This window comes from Labrus bergylta, chromosome 14 (genome assembly GCF_963930695.1).
Source record: "Labrus bergylta chromosome 14, fLabBer1.1, whole genome shotgun sequence".
Taxonomy (NCBI): domain Eukaryota; kingdom Metazoa; phylum Chordata; class Actinopteri; order Labriformes; family Labridae; genus Labrus; species Labrus bergylta.
In genome coordinates this window covers 8,309,859-8,330,792 of record NC_089208.1, presented here as the reverse complement: position 1 = coordinate 8,330,792, position 20,934 = coordinate 8,309,859, and the positions used below count along the sequence as shown (strand labels likewise).

The 20,934-nt window shown below is 40.1% G+C and overlaps 1 protein-coding gene across 3 annotated transcripts in view; it reads left to right on the top strand.

Annotated features, from left to right (window-relative positions):
- The window catches only part of abr (ABR activator of RhoGEF and GTPase), a 138,682-nt gene that overhangs the window by 29,172 nt on the left and 88,576 nt on the right, over positions 1-20,934 (top strand). The window contains exon 1 of one of the 3 annotated variants that reach the window (XM_020653786.3): positions 18,417-18,564. The exons of the other annotated variants lie outside the window; for them this stretch is intronic. Within the exon in view, the coding sequence (XP_020509442.1) occupies positions 18,510-18,564 (55 nt within the window). The 5' untranslated portion in view covers positions 18,417-18,509. Of the gene's footprint in view, positions 1-18,416; positions 18,565-20,934 lie in introns of those variants that run through there. 3 annotated transcript variants of the gene reach the window in all.

The window sequence follows — 20,934 nt, the reverse complement described above, 5'->3', positions numbered from 1 at the left end:
TCATCAATACAATTATTATTATTTCTTTTAACAATCTTCAGGATGCAGATATATTTTGAAGGTCTCGTGGTTTCTCGTCAATAAGTCAAAACCTGTAATACGTTTTTCATCTTGTTGACGTGATTGATTGTTTTTCGTTTAACCGTCCGGAAGAGTTGTTTTTTGATGAGTTGATAAAAATAAAACTATTAAGTGGGACTGTGCTAACGTCACAACACAACATCAGGCTTCTGATTTCAACCAGTTACAATGCTTTTATGGCAAACTTAAAAAAAAAACAAAAAAAAACTTTATCTGCAAATATTCTAACGCCATTCAAAAGACCGGTATTATTTCATATAAGTTTGAAATCTACACATCCTGTCTATGGAGATAAAAGTTGGTTTGTTGCAATCCTATAGTCATCCAGAATGGAATAAGTAAGAACAGTGAGCTGTGCAGCTGTAAGGAATAGAACTATTGCTCACCAGTGGCCATTTGTCTTTAATAGTAATGCTTAAACAGGATGGACCTTTATTGAGAATCAAATGGTTTGAAGATTGAAGCTGCTTGATCAAACAATAATTAATCAATAAACTGCTGTTAGCGCTCATAAATCACCCACTCTGCAGTCACTCTGCAGTCAGAGGGTATTGCTTTCCAGGGATTAAATTGTGTGTTGTGTAATTGAATCCGCTGAATGTCGAGTCTTAAATTATCGTCTTCCCTCTGTACAAGCTCCTCCATTATGCTGATCAATACTTGAAGCTGTTCCCTCCCTTCTCTGGACTGTACCTATAGAACACGACATAGTCAATGCTTCCTCTCGCTCAACCGCTGAGGGAGAGAGAGAATCGGAGTCGGATGCTGTGTTGTTATGTAACGCCGTCATCTCCTCTGCCTCTTTCGCCACCGCATGCTTCTCTTCTCTGTGCTGAGCATCTTCCTTCCCATTGGGCCTGGAAAAGGGTTCAGGCTTATGTAATCGGCTTTATGTTCATTTTTTTTCAAAAACTGCCAGGAAACTGTTTTGTGACGCTGCAGAGGGAGAAACCAAACGCTTCCAGCTTTGAGTGTCTAACAGCCAAAGAGAGAACGAGAGAGACACTGGATGTTCTAAATGCAAAGTAAACCATTTACCCAATGTTCTCATCCAGCTAGACCAACAATCCCCTTTCTCTACAGATATCCCGTCATTGTTTCACATCTCTATAACAGAAATTATTTAAAATGATCTCTTCATCCACTCCAGAAGGTAGCAGACATTATGCAAAAATATGCATTCATTTTTTCCACCTAAGGGGAACGGTGAAGTGGAGATTTGAACCTCTAAACTAAAACGATTCATCCAGTACATGAATCACCCAGCCACTACTGGGCCAAAATATCCAAAAATATAATGCAATTCAGTGATTAAAAACCAGAAGCTGTTGACTAGCAGAGAGAAATCGTCATCATTTGCCTGCCCATGTATTCACACAAGTAGTATCTCTTTTGCAGATCTCGGAAATATTCTCTGAGAGAGTCCTGTGCAGTTCTGTTCGGGTGATTCAGGGTAACTGTGCAGCCAGAGCGAAGAGGTTGCCCACAGAAAAGTGGTTATATATAGTTTCTGATGGTTCCAAGTGAGTGAATCCAGCTGAAAGGAGTGGAGTAGAGATTTTTTCAGTTGTAACATCATTTAGCTCCTCCTTGAGCTCTTGCACATCCCTGCTGGGGTTGTACTTCTCTGTGCCACAGTCGCCTGGGTTCATTCAAAGACAGCTTGTGAATAATAAATGAAGTTTTGGCTCAGCAGAGAGTGTTGTTGTGGCACTTTCACACACTCGACAAATAAACTAAAGCAAACACCTCTCGCATTGCTTGGGCTGAACTAATCGGGTGTATCAGCAAAATGCAGATTTTCTGACTAATGATTGCAACTGTGGCATACCATGAAAAATACTTGACTGCAAATGTGTCATATGACAATATCATGAATGAACAACTTTTAGAAAGTCTGATATTAAAGATTACAATTACAAACATACGACTTATAAATGCTAATGCTGACAGAAAAGAACTAAAGGTGCTTGAGCTGCTGTTTGCTTTACCTGTAGCTCAAAGGCAGAGCTTCAATAATAGAATATCTAGGTCATACTGCATTCACCCATCCTTTTTTTTTTTTTTTTTTGTTGCTCACCTGGGCTTTATGAGCTCATCTAGGCAGATTCCGACGAGTTCCCCTGCCAGATATGTAATCCATTCAGTGTGCTTTGGGGACTCTTCTGGGTTCTATTCCCACTTTGTCTAGTCCAGAAAACTTGCACCTCCTGTTCCAGATGCCCGAAACCCCTCAACTTCAATGCAGGCTTTCTCCAGATGTCTTGCGCTCCTTACCCTCTTGCTAGGGCGGAGTGAGCATATACTGAGGAGTATATCAAACTTTTGCCTTACAGTTCAGCTCTTTCTTCACTACAATGGTCCAACATTGTTTCTGATGCAACACCATCCTGCCTGTCAATCTCACAATCCATTTAACAGCATCTTCACCCCTGAACGAGACCCTGAGATACTAGGGGTCAGTCTGTTATTATCAAAACTGCCCTCATGTCCTTTTTATGTTTTGAAGAAAAAACACTGAAATAGCTTTGATACGAGCTAGCTAAAAAAAAAAAAAACCTTAAAGATTGAGGCCTCTTTGTCTTTGAAACATTATTTGATATAGAATTTATTTTAAAAATACTTACAAACAAGAGGGGGAAATAACAGCTGCAAATAATAAGAGAGCAAGCTACATGTGGGCAGGAGGTTCTTTTCAGCCAGCCTATAGCTAGAGCTGCTAAAATTAGCAGGTGACCGTTGTTATTTGCCTGACAGGACAGATTTGCATCTCTTGTTTTACGTAGGTAATGATGCTCGCTCTTCTGTTAAAACAAATTACATTGAGGTTGTTGTTGAAGAACGAGTACAGATCAGATCTAACATTTTACACCACAGAGCTGTGCTTGATTGTTTTTGTACTGATGATATTTTTTAGTCCGTCTTATCTCAATAATGAACTGCCCACTTTAAATTTTGATTTAACGAATTATGGATCATAAGCCACGCCTGAGGCTTTTTGTTTTTCACAGGATTCTCTGGTTTAAGATAGCTATAATCTTACTTTAACACCTTAAACAGCAGCATTAGCTAAACTCTCCTTTTAATGCCGTTTATCTCTCATCTTCTCGTGGAAGAAGCTCTGAAAATCCTTTGTTGTGCTTGATGTTAGAGGGTGTGTCATGTGTCTGAGTGTGTTTGTGTTCTGTGGGTCTGTGGGGACCTTCACCATGCATGCCCTGAAGGCCTCCAGCTATGTGTATGTGTGAGTGTGGCATGTTACTATGGACAGGAGTCATCCTGTAGGGCTACGGTAACGACCAACCCCTACATCTTTTGCCGCCCAAGACCCCATCCCCCTCAGCCAATCGGCTCAGAGTAACACCACCGCCCCGGCCAATGGTGTGTCTGGCATGTTTATGTTGCTCCCGGAAGGCACGGGCCATCATTAAGCATTCAGGGTAGTCGAGCGAAAGAGAAGAGAAGAGAGGAGGGGTGGGGGTAAGAAGGGAGGCGAAGGGGGAGACGGGAAAGGAAGATGAGGCCATTATGAGTTGAGAGGGCTGATGGATGCACTCGAGAAACCACCATTCATTCAGACAGACTCAGGTGAACAAAACATACAGGTCATATATCACCTCAGGCATTCTGAAACCGACTCGTTCCACATCCTGAAATCATGGAAGTCAATCTTAACTCTCTAAATGTTTGCCTGTGTATTTAAGATAACATAAGATAATCCTTTATTTATTTTCGGGATTGTATCAGAAGCTGTAAAATGACGAATCCAACAACCTGCAGGAAGTCATCTGTCTCTCCTGTTTTAGTATGTGTGTGTGTGTATGTTTACATTTTTCAGTGTTATGATTAAAGATTTATGGCCTGTCAGGGTTGGCCTTCTGGTCTCAGTAGGATGTCTTTCTACCAGGTTCAAAAGTGGATGTTCACATTTAATCCAGTTCACTGTTAGACACAAAGGAGACTTCTCAGAGATCACAAGATAAAGAAACAGGTTAAAAGGGGTTTATACAGAGGTGTAGCATGGGAGGGGGTGGGACTTTACCTGAGAGTAAATTAAATGATTGATTTAAATGATCAAGTTCAAAAATCAAAATTTGAATTGTATTGTCAAGTCCAGTTTTTATATATATATATATATATATAGCAGTTTTCAAAGTGCTTCACACAAAACATCAAAAGCAACAAGACAAAGAAAAAAAGAAACATTTAATAGAAAATTCAAAAATCACTAAAATACACAATTAACAATTGCAGAGAAGTTAAAATACAAGAATATTAGATAACATAAAAAAAGAAAGATCCAAAAGAGATACAGAAATATAATGCGAAAAAAAAGAGACCCTAAAATACAAATATGAAACATCAAATTTGTAATGGGGATGTTATCTGCGCGCCAGGGTAACATACAAAATCTACATATTACAATGACGTAATATAAATATAAAAATTGCATAGTATTGGATTTCATTTTACTGCACATGATTTCCCCCAAAGAAAGGTTGTGCAACATTTGTTTTATCTAATAAGATCACTTCTCGGTTAAATTGCAGAAAATGACGCATTTTTGCATCTTCATGTAACCTACTGCCTCCCAATCCCTATCAAATAAACTCAGCAACATCTAATGCACTGACAAATGAGTGTAAGGTATTTATGTATGAAAAAAAAAATGTAGATTTAATCAGTATGTATTTCATATTTTTGGATTTTGGATTTGGAAAATCTTTATTGTCCAAGAGGACAATTTAAGTACTACCGTGGTTTCATTTACATGATAAAATATGGATTCTTAGCGTCTTTTTCTTTTATTTCCACCTTGTAATACCACAGCCTGACTTGATACTTGATAGTTTTATATCCGTCCTTTTCTCTCTGTTACATAAACAGCTATACAGTCCACGATTGACCTGGCGAGGCCACTCCTTTAAATCTCTGTCTGCTGTTTATTCACCACTTAACTGTGACCTTTTGTAGATGGTAGAAACTTAATCAATGGAGTGTTATTCACAAGGTCTCCCTGCAGTCTGTGTATGTGTGCCTTATACTCCTGCCAGATGGCTATGTGTGTCCAAGAGCTCTCAGTCAGGCATCATGCTGCATCCCCTTTTACTATCTTTTTTCTTTTCTGTAACTCTTTGCGGTGGCACATTCTAAATAAATGGGTATTAAAATAAATCTCTTAAAGTTGGTTGTATTGCTTGCTTGTATAGAATGTGCATACGTTTTTATTCATGCACATCTGAGTAGACAGAATGGTTGACACCTTATAGTAATCATTTTTGGCAGATTCACAGGACTTACAGTTTTCTAATGTTTATAAAAGACGAATGGCAAATCTCATTCAAATTTGAGTGAACATTTTTTTCCTCTACAGCCACAGCATGATTATAGTTTTCCTTTTCCCCTTGTGCTGGTGTTTCTCTGTAAACCTGAAATCCTGCCTGCCTCCCAATTTCCGCATGTCATGTGCGCCGCGGTCCGTCAACGCTGCCCACTTTGCCACTTCTTTTTTCTCAGCTTTTCATGGTGACCTAAAGACAGCCACATACCTCCTGCCAAAATGTAGCATCTACTAGAAGTCTGCAGCTTTTCCCATTCTATTTCAAAGCTGTGTGTCACTTTAAAAGGATGCACTAGCTCAGCTAAAGTGTTCTTTTTAAACCAGCAGCTTCTTGTTACTGCAGCAGTAACTTTTTAGCCCCAGAGGCTTTTTAATGCTTGAAAGTAAAAAAAAAAAGTACCACATGGAGTATCTGGCTTGATGGTGCAATCCTGTGCAAGAGTTTTCACATCCTTAAGTTTGTTATGCACACAATGATGCAGCAGAGTGTTAGCAGATTGATAATCACAATGACACAATTCAACAGGATGTCGACTCGTTTCACTTTCCCACAATGCTTTGTCGAAAGCTTTTCCTCAACAGTTGTGACTTTTGTTGTCGTAACACTTATAAATTGGGTAGAAAACTGTACATAAAACATTCAAATCATCTGCTTTAACGAATCATAAAATGTCCTTGTAAGAAGTGAAATCCTGCAGGAAGTTTGATGTCTTCTTGCTTCGAGTGTTCGCCCACACGCTGCCAGTTTTTATCTTCGTGTGTCTTTATAGTCCAATTAGTTTCAGGACAAATTGTCTTCTTTGTCACAGACTCTTCCATCTGTTTTTATTCTCACTTTGGCTCCCTGAGGAAAAGGTTTCTCCTTCTGATATCATAAGTCGATTTCTTTTGTCCTTTCATGTACAGAAACTGTAATAGTGTTATAGTGATGTGAGACACTATCCTGCTCAGGGCTCTACACTTCTATCTGACACACCTAGACTGTATCACATTCTCTACCTTTAATCTGCATCATTTTCATCTAATTGGGCTGTGGAGAGCAATACATCGACACTACAATAATCGCTGCAGGGGTTACCCTGAGGGCGATCGACACGCGCTTGCTTTTTAATAGCTTCTCTCGTCTTTTGTCTCTCTGCCAGTTTAATACACTTTCCATTAGGACAATTCCACAAACACATGCAGAGGGTTACTGCTGCACACTGAGGTGTAGATGCCCACACGTTGAAGCTGCTGTCCCATACACTTCTGTGCTGATGCTGAACATGGATGTGTTTTTTTTGACAATGGATAGCTCTTCAGTGCATGTGTAGGATTGATTTAGTTGTACCTGATTACGAATGCAAGGGTGGGCGATGTAAGTAGAAATATTGAGGTCAAATACAGCCCCTTGTAAGTGCTCATCAACTCATTTGAATTCCAGGTTATATCACTAAATTGTGGAAAGAGGTCAATTCTTGTGCAAGCCCCTGTGTACAGGATAAGTGTGGGTTGTGGGATGTGGCGCTTCAACGATTAAGTGGTTATTTGGTTGAAAGATACATAACACATTTTTTTTTGGGCAGTTTTTTGTGATTTTTCAAGCAAAAATGTCAAGATTTGTTTGTTCCAGCTTCTTGAATTCATGGAGCTTGTTGTTGTTATATTTTATTTTTGTAAATGAATAGAGGTTGGAACAAGAAATCGATTTATGTAAAAATTGAGAATCTTCTCTTCTAAAATTTAAAATCGATTCATAACTTCCAAAAATAGATGTTTTTTGTTTGTTTTTCTTTTTAAATATAACTATATGTATTTTTTTCCCCCTGGGCTAATCAATCACTTCCTTCTAAGTGCTAAGGCTAGCTCTTCAACTCAATAGAATGCCAAATAGAGCAACAAGAAATTCAGCCAGTCTCACAGACGACTGAAGATCCTGAAGTATGTACTAATTCAAAAATAGATTTTGAATCCATGGATCAGTGAATTCAGAATCGTTTAGAATCTAAAATCAATTCTGAATAGAATCGTGAGGCACCCCAAGATTCCCAGCCCTGTAAATGAAAAATGTGGGTTGTTGAATTTTTCCTGAGTCAAAAAGAAGCAATCTTACGACATCACTCTTTGTTTTGTGTGTGTTCTATCCCAATCTTCGGTTGATTAATCAAACAGGCTGGATAAAAAAACGAAAAGTAGATTAACATTATTGTTAATCGCAGCTCTAGTTGTGTACATGTTGATGTGTGTGCATAGGTGTGTCTGCTTTTCAATGCAACCTCTCATGTGTGAGCAGTCAAACCATTTTTGGGCCCCATGCACAACAGTGGTTGCCCTAATCTATGCAAGGCAGTGGTTCGTATCAAACCGGTCCAAACCTTGGGGATTTAGGCTAATTACAATGTATAGTGGCTGGCTGCCATGGTAACATGGGTTGGTTGGGTTTAGGGGCTGCAGGAATGGGGTGGGTTGGGGGGGACAATTCATGCATTTGGCTATACAGGGTCCTTATCTCTGCTGGCTTCAGGCATGTGCCACATGAAGATATGCAGCGGTAGTGGGATTATCATTCATTCGAGGTACAAAGGGACAATATTGCCTTTTATGTGACTCCTCTCCAACAGGGAGGTGCTCTGAATGTGTGCTCAGGTTGTGGAGTGGATAATGGGCACACATTGTTCATTAGAATCATCTGAGTAAAGTGGAAGTCGCATCTGTCTGTAGATGTTCCAAGCTGTTAGGGTTTGGATTTTGGATTGGCAGCTCTCCTGTCATCTTCCATTAACTCTCAACACTTAGTCGCTGTCTCTACCTGTCTTCCCCTCTCTCTCTCTCTCTCACGCTCTACAGTAAATAATAATGTGTGGGAGTTCTGCTGCTTATTGACCTTTTAAAGTGGTCTCAGACAGTTTCCTGAGCACAGTGGTTAGCTGTATCCGAGGAGCCGACCCATTATCATCCTGATCAGGCTGGATCAGGGAGAAGGGGGAACAAAGACCCCGGCTCAACTGAATGACTCAGAGACTTTCAGATCGCAGCTGCTCACAGCTCTTGTCATGGCCTTAGTTAGCATCATGTAGCAATAATGTCACATCAAGCCAATAGAAAGTAGTGGCAGGATGTCTTATTTGTAGAATTAGTAGGTATACACTGACATGACGTACATTTTAGTCTAAATCTAAAGAAAGGCCACTGGTTAATTTAAAATCTCTGGATTATATAATTGCATTAGATACTGATCACATCCTGTAAAGAAAATATATTTTCTTAATTCAACAGTGAACATAATTTGAAGAACTCTTAAGATGTTAAAATTTCCAATCTTTAATGTAAAATTTGATTAAATGCAGAACAATCGCCAAAAGTGATCTACAGTAATGTATTTAAATCCAATCCAATCACATGCCCTCAATGTGCTGTCAGTTATCAACACACATCGAAGGTAACAATGACTAAATGCACACTTCTCTAAGGCACAGGCTTAGTGTGTATTAGTGTTCCTACCTGCCACATCCTGCCTTCATGTAAAATTCATGTTGTGGTTATTTTTAGATCATTAGTCTCTTAAAGCTCTGAGCTTGTTGCCAGCGGTGCTTACATCTTAAATAGATATGTAGTGTGTGCCGTGTAGATCATCCATGTTTTATCATCAGATATAGTGGAACGCTGGTTCAAAGGAAACTTGTCAGTGAGGAGATCTTCACTTATAAAGAAACGTGTCTCATTGATGACACATATCGAGGACATGAGAAGTACTACAGCAGTTACTGGAGGCCCAGAATGTTGTTTTGTTTGGATGGTTTTAAGGTCTGTGGCGTCCTTAGTTACTTTTTGAAAAGTTTCTCTTTCTCACACCAAATGAAATGAAATGTTATGAACAACACATTGCTATTTGTGACAACACATTCACCAGCGAACCCATTTCAGGTTTTTCTTTTGTGAATCATGATTAAAGGGATGAGGCGAAGCTAGTAAAAGTATTTTAGCGAGGTATATTTAGGACTGCAAAATTAATCGCAATTTCATTAATATCACAATATTAGCAATTGCTATAAACACAATGGGCAAGTCTAAATTTATCACAATACATTTTTTTTATGCGAACAAAAAATGATTTCTCACTCAGCTTGTGTAAATTCTCTGTATCCAATGGAGGCCTGAGTATAATAGCAGTCATCTTACCTCAAGTAAGTTGGTGCTAATTAAGTGTGAAACATTTTTTTCTTAGATTATTTTGGATTCAGCAGTTGCGTAACAATCAGAGAATAATTTGTATTTATTTATTTATTTTTTGCATTTCATATTATTGTCACTATATTGAACAATGAAATCACTAATCACATCTAGTTCTCATATTGTGCAAGCCCAGCTGTATTGTCCTTTATTAAATTATTTAATCTTCTTCTGCAAACATTACATTTAAATATCATTACAAAGACAGTCAAAACAAATAGAGCAGTATAATATCATAATAATAATTATATTATATGTGTGAAAATCAGTGGATTATGGAGGAGTGGGATTTTACACAAATGAATGCATCCTTTCACAAAGCATAATAGTCATTTAAAAAGAGTATTTTTTTTACATGACTTTTAGAGCACTGGTTAAAGGTATTTTCATGTTGGACTTACGGGAGATGAAAATCTGTAAAACATACCATAATACTTCCACAATACTTCATCATCTCAGATGTATCAGTGCACTTTCTTGTCAAATAAAATTCAAATTTAAGGCTCAGAGAACAGACTGAAATTGTGAATGTGCAGCGAGACTCTCTAAACATCTGTCTCCGTGTGCTCATGAGGCTGCTGGTTTACTCACATGTGTGTAAATGCAGCTGTTTGAGATTCTGTGTGTGTGTGCATGAGAGACAAGGTGGGTGTGCCTGCATATTGATCACCTCCCAAGTGGGATTGATCACAGCTGAGCTCCTGGGGGGAAAAACAGCACGCAGCGAAGAACACAGTCTGTCGCTGCACACCTGCCTCTCTGGTTAGCGGCTGTTTGCCGTCATATGACAGGTTTAACTTTTGTTTCTTTATGGGTTTTTTTTCTATTATGGACAGAAATAATGCAAAGGAAAAACATCTCCTGAGCACTTACTGATTTGTAGTTTACAGAAATTTAAAGGTGCATTATTTGCATTTAGGGATGCTTTGGTTGGCCTCATGGAAGTTCCTTCAAACCATAGGACTGCTCAGGAGGTGAAAGGAGGACCTGCTCCGGGCTGTTATTAGTAGGGATTAGGGGAATTTTGGAAATATTCCAAATCGTATTAATACCATACATCAAATTTGCGAAGTGGCTGGGATGAGGGTCAGCACCTCCAAGTCTGAGGCTTCTGGGTGGCTTTAGTTTAAGTATATCGGGTCTTATTCATGAGTGAGGGTAAGATGGACCGTGAGATGGACAGACGGATTGGTGCAGTGGGGGGGAAAGGGAAGTCGGGGGTTTACTTGGATGTTGGACTTTGACGTTGGATGGATGGCTGGATTGATGGATGTGTAAATCAATGGTGCAGTTGACCAATAAAATACAAGCACTGTAATCTCAATGTTGTGCTTTCAGCTGTGTCTATTTACTTGTCAAAGCCCCCATCTTCATCTAGTAGCTTTTTTTTTTTTATGTTCTTTCATGAGATGGCCTTAAATAGTTTTTTTGAGTGAAGCTGTATAGCTGCTGCTTTTGTCCTCAGAGCCTCATGTCAGGTTGAAATACTTTCAATTGATGTGTGCAGAGTACACTTCAAAGGCAGTAAAGTCATACCTTCATAAAGGCTTTTAATTTCCCCAGTGTCACCTTCTGATTGATGACCACAGGATGGGGAGTTGTGAAAGCTTACATGTTCACCATTAGAGAAACACAGAATGACCAAACATCTGTCAAAGAACACTGATGTACTGTCACGGTGTCATGGCTCCACGAGGACTGGAAGAAGAGTGAGAGAAAGCAGGAGGAAACACTCTCGTCTTTTTGTTTTTCTTTTCCCTTCTCCTCTTTCATCTTTTCCTCAGAGGTTTGAATTTTAATCTGAGCAACACTGGAGAGGGAGAGATTATTCAAACAAACACACACACTGGAAGCTGGTTGACACGTTGTGACCCTCACAAATACTCAGTTGTCTCCAAATAACCCAAAAGACACTTGAAGATGCACAGCAGCTCTGGCTTGTAAACCCGTATTGTTGCTATAAAACTGTGTTTGTGTAGTTGTGTTTGTGTGTGCTCAGTCACTGCAGCCATGCCCTCTATACAGCACAGCAGCAGTGTGCAGGGCTGCTTCTCGATGCCCACACAGTGTGAGCTGGCTGCAGCGCATGATGTAATCCTCTCCTCCTCAGAAAAAAAAATGCTGAGCAAGGCAACAAAACTATTCCCTGATTAAATTCTCACGCTGCAGCAGCAACTTTCTCCATCCCTCTGAATTCATAAGTTTGCAGTTTTCAACAGCTGGTCCGAGGTCCTATAGATAAACTACACAGAGATGTTTTCCCCCTCTTGCACACATTTTATGTGTGTAGTCCACTTGAATAAATAAAGGCCAACTGTGAGCAGCATGAAAGTAGCTGCTAAGGAAGCCAAAAAGAAGTTTGGTTACCGATCAGCTTCTCTAATCAGTTCATTTTTTGTACACCGAGATGCCATGGAAATGACCTCACTGCTTCCATGTTTTTAAACTTGAGAAGATATATACAAATTAATGTTTTTTTTTTTTTTTAACAGTTTTGTTTATAAAAAATGTGTACACAAAGAGGCAATAGGTTCACAGTACTTGTGAGTGACAGTGTTGCAAGCTTTACATCAACAAACAAAAACAAACAACATTTGAACAGGGTGGTCAGTCTGGTCATACTATGGATCACGGCTGTTAGTATGCATAACAATCTCAGTCCTTAAAGCAGAGTAGAAGAGGGAAGACAAAAAAAGAAACAATAAATACACACATCAATACAATAATGAATAAATACAAAGAGGTAGCAGCAGGACAGAGCAGGATCTTATTCAGGAACAAGTGGGAAAATAATCTTTTCTGCACAAACAAGGAAGGGGCCCCACACTTCTCTGAATTTACGAGAGGATCCTTTCAATGTATATCGAATTCTTTCAAGTTTTAAGTTATTGAAATATCTCTTTTACCCAGAGGGTGTGGGAAGGTGGTGTTGTTGATTTCCACCTCATTAGAATGAGGCGTCGAGCCAATAAAGTCACAAAGGCAATTATATCTGATTGCGGTTTAGGCAAGGGCACCTGAGAGGTGCCAAACAAGGCAGTCATAGCCTGAGGTTGTAGAAATGTCCCAGCTACCTCCGATAGAGTTTTAAAAATTGCAGTCCAATAATTATACAAAGATGTGCAGGACCAGAACATGTGGACATGGTTTGCAGGCGTCTGGTGACATTTCTCACAGGACGGGTCAACTGTGTCATAGATCTTGGAGAGTCTAACTTTAGTCCAGTGAGTGCGGTGAACCACTTAACATTGGATTAAGCCATGCCTGGCACAGATAGATGAGGTATGCACCCGCTTAAGAATATCCCCCCCCAGAGCTCGTCCGAAATGCCCTCCCCCAGTTCCTCCTCCCAGAGAGCCTTCACAATATTCAAAGAGGTTGAGGATAGGGTTTGAATCAAATGAATCGTTTTGAGGAAATATTTCTACAAATTCATGATAGATTATGAAAGTAAAAAATAATAGATTGGTTAAGATTTCTTTTAGATCAATCATTAATTAACAGGCAAAAACCAATTAACAAAAGTAATGTGAGAAGCAATTGTAGATTGAGGGGTTGTGCCTTTGGACCATGTGTATAATCTAAACATTCATTGGATTTATTGATGAGTTGAATAACAGAAAATATATGAACTTAACGTTTTAGAAATATTTGGGATTTTGGGATTAGTTCCTTCTGATGGACACTTTACATATCAACCTCTACCATCAGTGTGTGAATGTGTAGGTGTGACCTCCGGTGTAAAAGCACTTTGAGTCGTCAGAAGACTAGAAAGCGCTACACGAGCTCAAGCCCATTTACCATTACAGAAATATAAAAATGAATTGGACTGAATTAAAAACACAATGTTTACTTTTCAGCTGACTCATCTGTTGATTAAGACAACACATAGAATTGTTGCGCCACATTCACACAACCTGCTGCCACTGCTGCTTTGTCCTCACCCACACGGGATCCTTGTGCTGCTATCACTACCGCTACGTTATGTTCGAGTGGGTGCAGAGCAAGGCGATGAGAAAGTGAGTTATCTCAACAACGCAGCTGTGAAGAGGACAACTTCATTTGCATACAAACATATTCTCTGCGTTTGTGATGTTTTCACAAAGCGGCATTGGTTGGCTGTTGATTGGAATTGCATGCGTTGTGGAAACTTGTGTGTGTGACTTGTGTCTACCATGTGTGTGTGTGTGTGTGTGTGCTTTATCCCTGCTACTGCTGTTTGTGTGACGGATTCTTCTGTCAGTCCCAAGTAGCCCAGTGGACATGTTGGCTTTGTGATGGATGCTTCAGCAGGTTTCTGTAGTCTGACTCACCCATCACATCACTGCCCATACTCCAAACCTCCCCTTAGACACACACACACACACACACACACACACACACACACACACACACACACACACACCCTTCTCTTTAAAACGTGGATGAAAGATATCTAAGCATGTAGGCGAGGTCAAAAGAATAGCCATTTTTGACTCTTGCTTTGCTTCAGCGTGTAGTGTAACAGTGAAACCTGCACGCCTGCTAATGCTTCTCTTTGAAGGGGTGTCACTGTGTGATGTCAGCTGACAGGCGAGGTGTCACTCAGCTGCACAGTGTGGGTGTGAGGAGGTGATGCATCAGGAGAGAGAGCTCAGTTTTTCTCTTTGATTCCACCGACCTTTTTTGCTTACATTCTTGCTTTGCAGCTTCCTTCCTTGCTGTGTAGCTTGGTAGGAAATTATTAGATGTAATAAATTGGTAAACACACTGCATAGTTCACTGCTTTTTAAGAAATCCAACTCTATGCTATAATGACAGCAGCCCAGCATCTTAAATGAAGTGTTGTCCTACTACAATTCTGGCCTAGCCCCATTGAGCAGTCTAAAATGTTGTTTCTTTTGCGCCCCTCAAATTGTAGAATAACCCTTCACGTTCCCTCTGTTTGGTGTTCTCATGTCTTTATATTCTTTTAATTATGAGACGCAGTTGCATGCATGCTAGCTGTTGCCCTATGACAAAAGAAATCAATCAATCAATAATAATATTAAAAAGTACCAATGCTTGACAAAACCCTTCAGATCTTCAGTCACAAAAAGGAAAGCTGTCACAAACTAAAGAGAAATATCAGTGTCTGAAATGCAAAAATACATTTAACGTAATTTCGACAGTGTGCAGGAGTTTGCATGCCCTTTTTTGGTAACTAAAAATAATAAATGACCCAATATTGGGTGTTTAGGACTTGTTTTTTTTGTGGCTGTTGCTTTTAAAGAGGTATTCGGGGGCGCTGGTGGCGCAGTGGTTAGTGCGCGCGCCCCATGTATGGAGGCTGTAGTCCTCCAAGCGGGCGGCACAGGTTCAAATCCAGCCTGTGGCTCCTTTCCCGCATCTCATTCCCAACTCTCTCTCTCTCTCTCTCCCTGATTTCCAACCCTATCCACTGTCCCATCTTTCCATTAAAGGCAAAAAAAAGCCCAAAAATAAATCTTAAAAAAAAAAAAGAGGTACCCGAGTTTTAAATTCTGTTATTGTAACAACCCTAACATGAAGATCCTTTTTATATTTTCTCTGTTTAAGCCGTGTTTGAAGTCTTTTGAGAGCTAGGCTACTACAGACTGAAACATATAACCCCTGCAGAGGTGTGTTGTTTATTAGACAGGATGCGGTTGTGTGTGAATGAGGGGGGCTTCTAAGCAGACTGTGTTCTCTCTCTGTTGTGTCCTCAGCTGCTTTATGACTCAAGCTTTTCACTTTTCAAACTTTCTCTTGTCTCCTAGTACCCATAATGCAGCTTTTCAGGACACGTCAGCTAACCCCTGGACATGGCTAAATAGCTTATCGGCAAGCAGGAAGCATTTGCATCTAACTGGCTCTCGTTTCCATGGCAGCCTCTGTCACTGCTATGGAGACGAGAGCCAGTTATTAAGAGTGACAGGTAGATTGCTGGCTGTCTGTCAGGAGAGGTTAACAGTGAGGGTGATGTGAGCTGACATAGGAAGGGAGGTCAACGGCTGAGTGAGTATTTGGCAGGGTATTAAATGATGGGACTGAAGATTTAACAGGCTGGTTATGCAACAGTCTCTACCACACACACACACACACACACACACACACAGGAGAAATTCCCAACTCTCTGCATCCCTGGGATTCATTGTTTCTCTGCTGCCAGCTGTTGGTGTGCAAATCTCATCAGAGAGATCTTGTGTTTGAATGAAATGCTCCTCTGTGGTCAGATTGTGTTGTCTGATCACCAGTGTTCATCCCTTCAACTCTGACCTCTTAAAAGGATCACTCATGTTTTATTTTATTGTATCTCCTTAAGTACTTATGAGGTTCTTACAACGATTGTCATGAGTCTTTTTATGTATTAACTTGTTATCAGGTATAGGGATGCAACATATGGAGTTTTCTTTTCAGTTGATAAGGAGAAATGGTGATTACCAGACTCTCATAGCAGACACAGATGAACAATAATTAAACATTTTTGCTCTTAAAAAAAAAGTTCCTCACCTGTTTGTGCACTATTTAGAGTAGAGTCCTGATGCTGACACTGTTTGTCATCAAACTTGAACGTGAATTTTTTAACGATGCAACTTCAAAACAAATTGTGCAACCCAGCAATTACAATTTAAAAAGCATATTTGCTATTAATATAATAAAAATATTGATACTTCTCGGCCATGTGACAATATGATATCGCCACACAAAATATGTCTACCTATGTAGGATTAAGTTAGCTAAGAATAACAATATATACGCTGCATGCATATTTCAGTAAGAGCCTCCATTTGTGTCTTCATATGAAAATAATTGCTGACACTTGAATATTTCAGAGAAGCTATTGTTCTCTCTTTTTTGTCGCCTTACTGTTTCGTGGCGCTGTGCGGCTGCAAGTAGGGATAAGTCTTTGATGTTGTTACGCTGTGTTGCGTCCACATGCTACATTTGCAAACTGACATTATAAAAGAATAATGCGGAATTGTTTTGTTTTTAAGTCGGCAGCTGCAAAACGTCACATTTCAGAGCTTCCTTGAATACATCAGGGTTGATTCCTTTGAGACTCCATTAGGACAGGAAAGCATTAGTTGGAGAAGCACTCTGTCATAAATTTGAAAAGCAGACTTTCTGTAATGTGCAGGCATTAGTATTATTGCTCTGTACTGTGGAGAGAACATTGGCAGCTTATTGTGAATTTTTATGTTTCTGATTTATTTCAGTTACATGGTGACATAAATGTTCTTCAGCTACATGTGGAACTCTGAAACTGCTGAGGTAGTTTTTTTTCACCAGGCAGATTTAAACACTGTGTCACATAGACTTACGCAGTCGCTAAAGTGAGCAATTCTACTATTGCAAAGAACCGTGCTGTGTGTGTGTGTGCATGCTTGTGTGTGTACTTTGCCTGTTTGAGAGGTTTTCCGATGCAGCCATTCCTTATTAACTGGAGCCTGATTGATCTAACCCCCACACACACACACAGCAGAGCCTCTGAGTAATTGTATCTGTGGTATGAGTGACACAGTGAAAGTGCCTGTGTCTCCTCCTGGGCTGCACTAATTTCCCTAAGCATTACCAGGAAAGCAAAGGAGGTCCAAAGAGAGAAACATCAAACACACAAGGCTGTGTTTGGACTTAAAAGAAGCAGTCGGGGGGAGAGAAAAAAAAAAAAAAAAATCCCTGAATCGCTTTTAATCTTGATATATTTTTGGATTTCTTTTGGTATTTCTTTTGGTCGCTGTTTTCAAACCCTCTTGCTGTATGAAGATGATGTAATGTCCCAAGTTTCATAACGTGACCTTTCCAGTTTTTCCGCTATTATAAAACATCAGCAGTAATGCCAGGTTTTTGACTTTATCCACCGACTCAAAGAGCAACTCTCATCTGGGTATTAACATTGGCATTTAACAGAGATAAGCAGACGGACATCCACAGTGGTAGATACAGATTCCAACATGGCCACAAGCCTCAAGAGATCAGAATGCAGAGCTGTAAGAGTCCACATGTATTGATTAAGGGGATGGAAATAACACTCAATTAAAAAAAAAAACAGAATTCAGGCAGATGAATAAAATCTGACAGAAAAGTTTCTGTTATTCAGATGTGAAAAAAAATCCACTATTTTTTAATGTTTCACAAAACAAACGATTTAAACATATATCGATCACCTACATGTTTTATTAAACATGAAGACAGCCCTGATTCATGTTGGATGGTGAGTTAAAACAGCTTAAACTAAAGTCTCAAGGGAACAGAAAGTATTACAGCCTCTGTCTTCTACATCTTGTTGATGTTTTGTAGCCTGCATTGACATGATCGTTGATTTTGAGCTGTTATGACTTGATTTAAGTGGATAGAAAGTGTGATCGACACAATCCAGTGTGTGGTTGGTTCCTCACAGTACAGTGCATGGAGTGTACCTAAAATTCATTCACATACACCCACACACCATTGATTTGTATGCCTCAGTGACCCATAAACCATAACAGGATGGTCTTTATAGGCCAGCTGGGAAGTGTCATGATGATGTTCAACTAACAGACAAACACAGTGAATCATTTTTACAGCTTCCATACTTTTAACTGCTGCATTTGTGTGTATGAGTTTGTTGCTTCCTCTTTGGCTGTGGGGGTTGTTGAATACAGCATTGTTGCCTTTATTTAAATGAGAGCTGTCTGAAAAGTACAGTACAGTGGAAGTGTTTGCTGTACTCAGCTCTCTTACTTCCATCCTCCGGCAGAGCGTTCGAGTAAGCTCGTGTTGTTGAAGTTGTGTGTGTGTGTGGAAGAAATGGGACCGGCGGGACTTGAGTGGTGACATAACGTTTGCCCGCTCGCTCGCCTCGGTGACATGGCCGACAGCCAGTGAAGGTGTTTAGGGTCAGAATTCAGTCCACACACTCATGGCTTTCTTCTTTGAGGCTGTGTGTGTCATCCGCTCTCTCTTCTCCACTGAGGGTAAGCCTACTCACTCTCTGTGTGTACTCTGTTACAGATGTGCGTGTGTGTGAGCATGTGGGTTGATCCTGACAGGCTTACCTCGCTGTAGTGATGTTCCAGACAGAGGTTGCATTGATTTCTCAATAGGGTCTTCCTCCTCTGCCAGTCAATCCTTTCACTTGACGTTATCTTGAGGGGATATTAAGTTGATCGCTTCCCTGTTATAGCCCTTCTAGATATGTTAGTGTGTGTGTGTGTGTTTTAGGTAACGGCTATATTATACTGTAATAACACTTTAGGCCTGATGAATCCTAACCCCCGCCCCCCAACAAAAAAAATCAAAAAAAAATCCCCTCTTCATGGAGTGACTGTGCAGAATTGATTTTTGCGTTTGTCACGCACACAGATTGTCATGGTGCATTAGCTGAGTGAGGCAGCCTACATTTCAGCCTGGCAGAGCATGAGCAGATAAACGTGCACATGTGGACCTCTGTGTCATCGGATCATGCTCATGTGAGCATTGATTGTGGCCGAGGCAGGGTTTTAGAAAATAACAAACCAATACAAAATGATTCACTGATAAAGAAGCCACTGAGGTAGCTTTGTGAATGAGACATTTTTAACATTTTACCTTGTAACAAAGGAAATTTCATGACAATTCTAAATATGCACTTCAACACGCTGCTGTCAATTCAGCAGCTTAATTGATTTCTGTGTCTCTCTGGCCTTCAGTCTGCACACATGTCCTACGACAAACACCAACACTCTTTCTGTCACTTAATCTTTGTTTGTGGTTGTGCAGCTGCTTACAGTGTAGACCCAGAGGGGGGCGCTGAATAACTAATTCGTAACTTGGCCCAAATAACGACACAGTTGAAAGACCAACACGTCTGACTGTAGTAAAGATGACAAGTGTGCAGTAAAATAATCATGCTCCTTTTAATCATTGAGATCATACTACTTCAAACTCATTTGTAAAGAGGCCTCTGTGTTCTGAAACGGGGGGGGGGGGGGATGGGCAAAGCTTAGCTAATAAGCAAATGCACATGCTAACATGCTTAGCTTGAAAGGATCACTTGTATTTTGCTGTAGTCAGCATCAACATATATCACCGTTGGTTTAACGTGTCACAGTTTGATGTGAGAAACTGTTTCTCAGTCATGCATTTAATTGCAAATGTGTGCTTTGCAACCTAAATGCTAAATGGATTGGCCCACATCAAAGTCACATTTTAAGCAAACGAATGAAGAGGGTTTGTTATCCTGCCGCAGTGAAGCTTAAGGTCTGTCATCTTCTAGATAATGCACAGTATATCTGACATGATCCAGACTAATCTTCTGAATAATAAATGAAGGTTTCTTGGCTCCTACACAACCAGCAATTTTTGAATCTTAGTGTTGCCACCAGTGCATTTAGCTTTTCCTGCAAACTATGTTACACCACATATCTTAGTGGTTTTGTAATCAAACCTTTATTTTTTTTTGTCTAGCTTTCAATTTACTTACAGACCAAGCAGCGTCTAGCAAATCAGGCGAAAAATATTTTTCACAAGCTTTTTTCCCCCACAATTCTTTCCTTTGTTTCTCTCTCTGTATCTCTGTCCGCCTTGCATTCACATGACTAATCAGACATAATGAGTGGAACTGATGAGCACTCACACACCAAATGACTACAGGGAGATGAATTCAAACACAAAATAGATCTAATGTCTCACAATAACAGTGAGACGCATGCAATGCATACAAAGATAACAATTAATCAGCAAATGCATAAATACCCAGGCAACTGTCAGTTAGCTGGAAGTTCTCAACTTGTGTGTGTGTGTGCGCGTGTGTGTGAGTGTGCACAGTACGACAGTCTGGCGCACATTCAGCCTATTTCTTCAGCTGTGTCTTCACTGTCTCTCACCCTGTCCTCTGTGATAGACAGCAGTGATTCTGAATGGTTGCTGCGTCTATTGATGTTCCTGTAAATAGAAATGAATCATAGCCTACGTCTTTTGTAAAGAAAAAGGAAGAGACCTTGGCTTGTCTGGACATGGCTGCTCTGACGTTAGGAAACATGTGAGGCTCTATGTGCTTTCAATCTGTCCTACAGCAACTAATTAAATAAAGGACCTGGGCACATCATCCATTGGTTTGTCCACTTCCTGTTTGAGGCCTCAAATTTGGCACGTTTTTTTTTTTTTTTATTGACTTGATGTGAGCATACTTGGTCTCTTGTTTTGTGTGCTGGAGAGGAGAGAGGGATTGCAGTTGCCAGATTATCAGAGCCGAACAGTCTTACACTCATAGCTGATTCATTAGTTGGAGAAAGTGCTTGTTAAAGTGTCCGCGTATTCACCTTCTGCTCCTCCCTCTCTTTTGGTCAGTTACATGCAAGCTTACC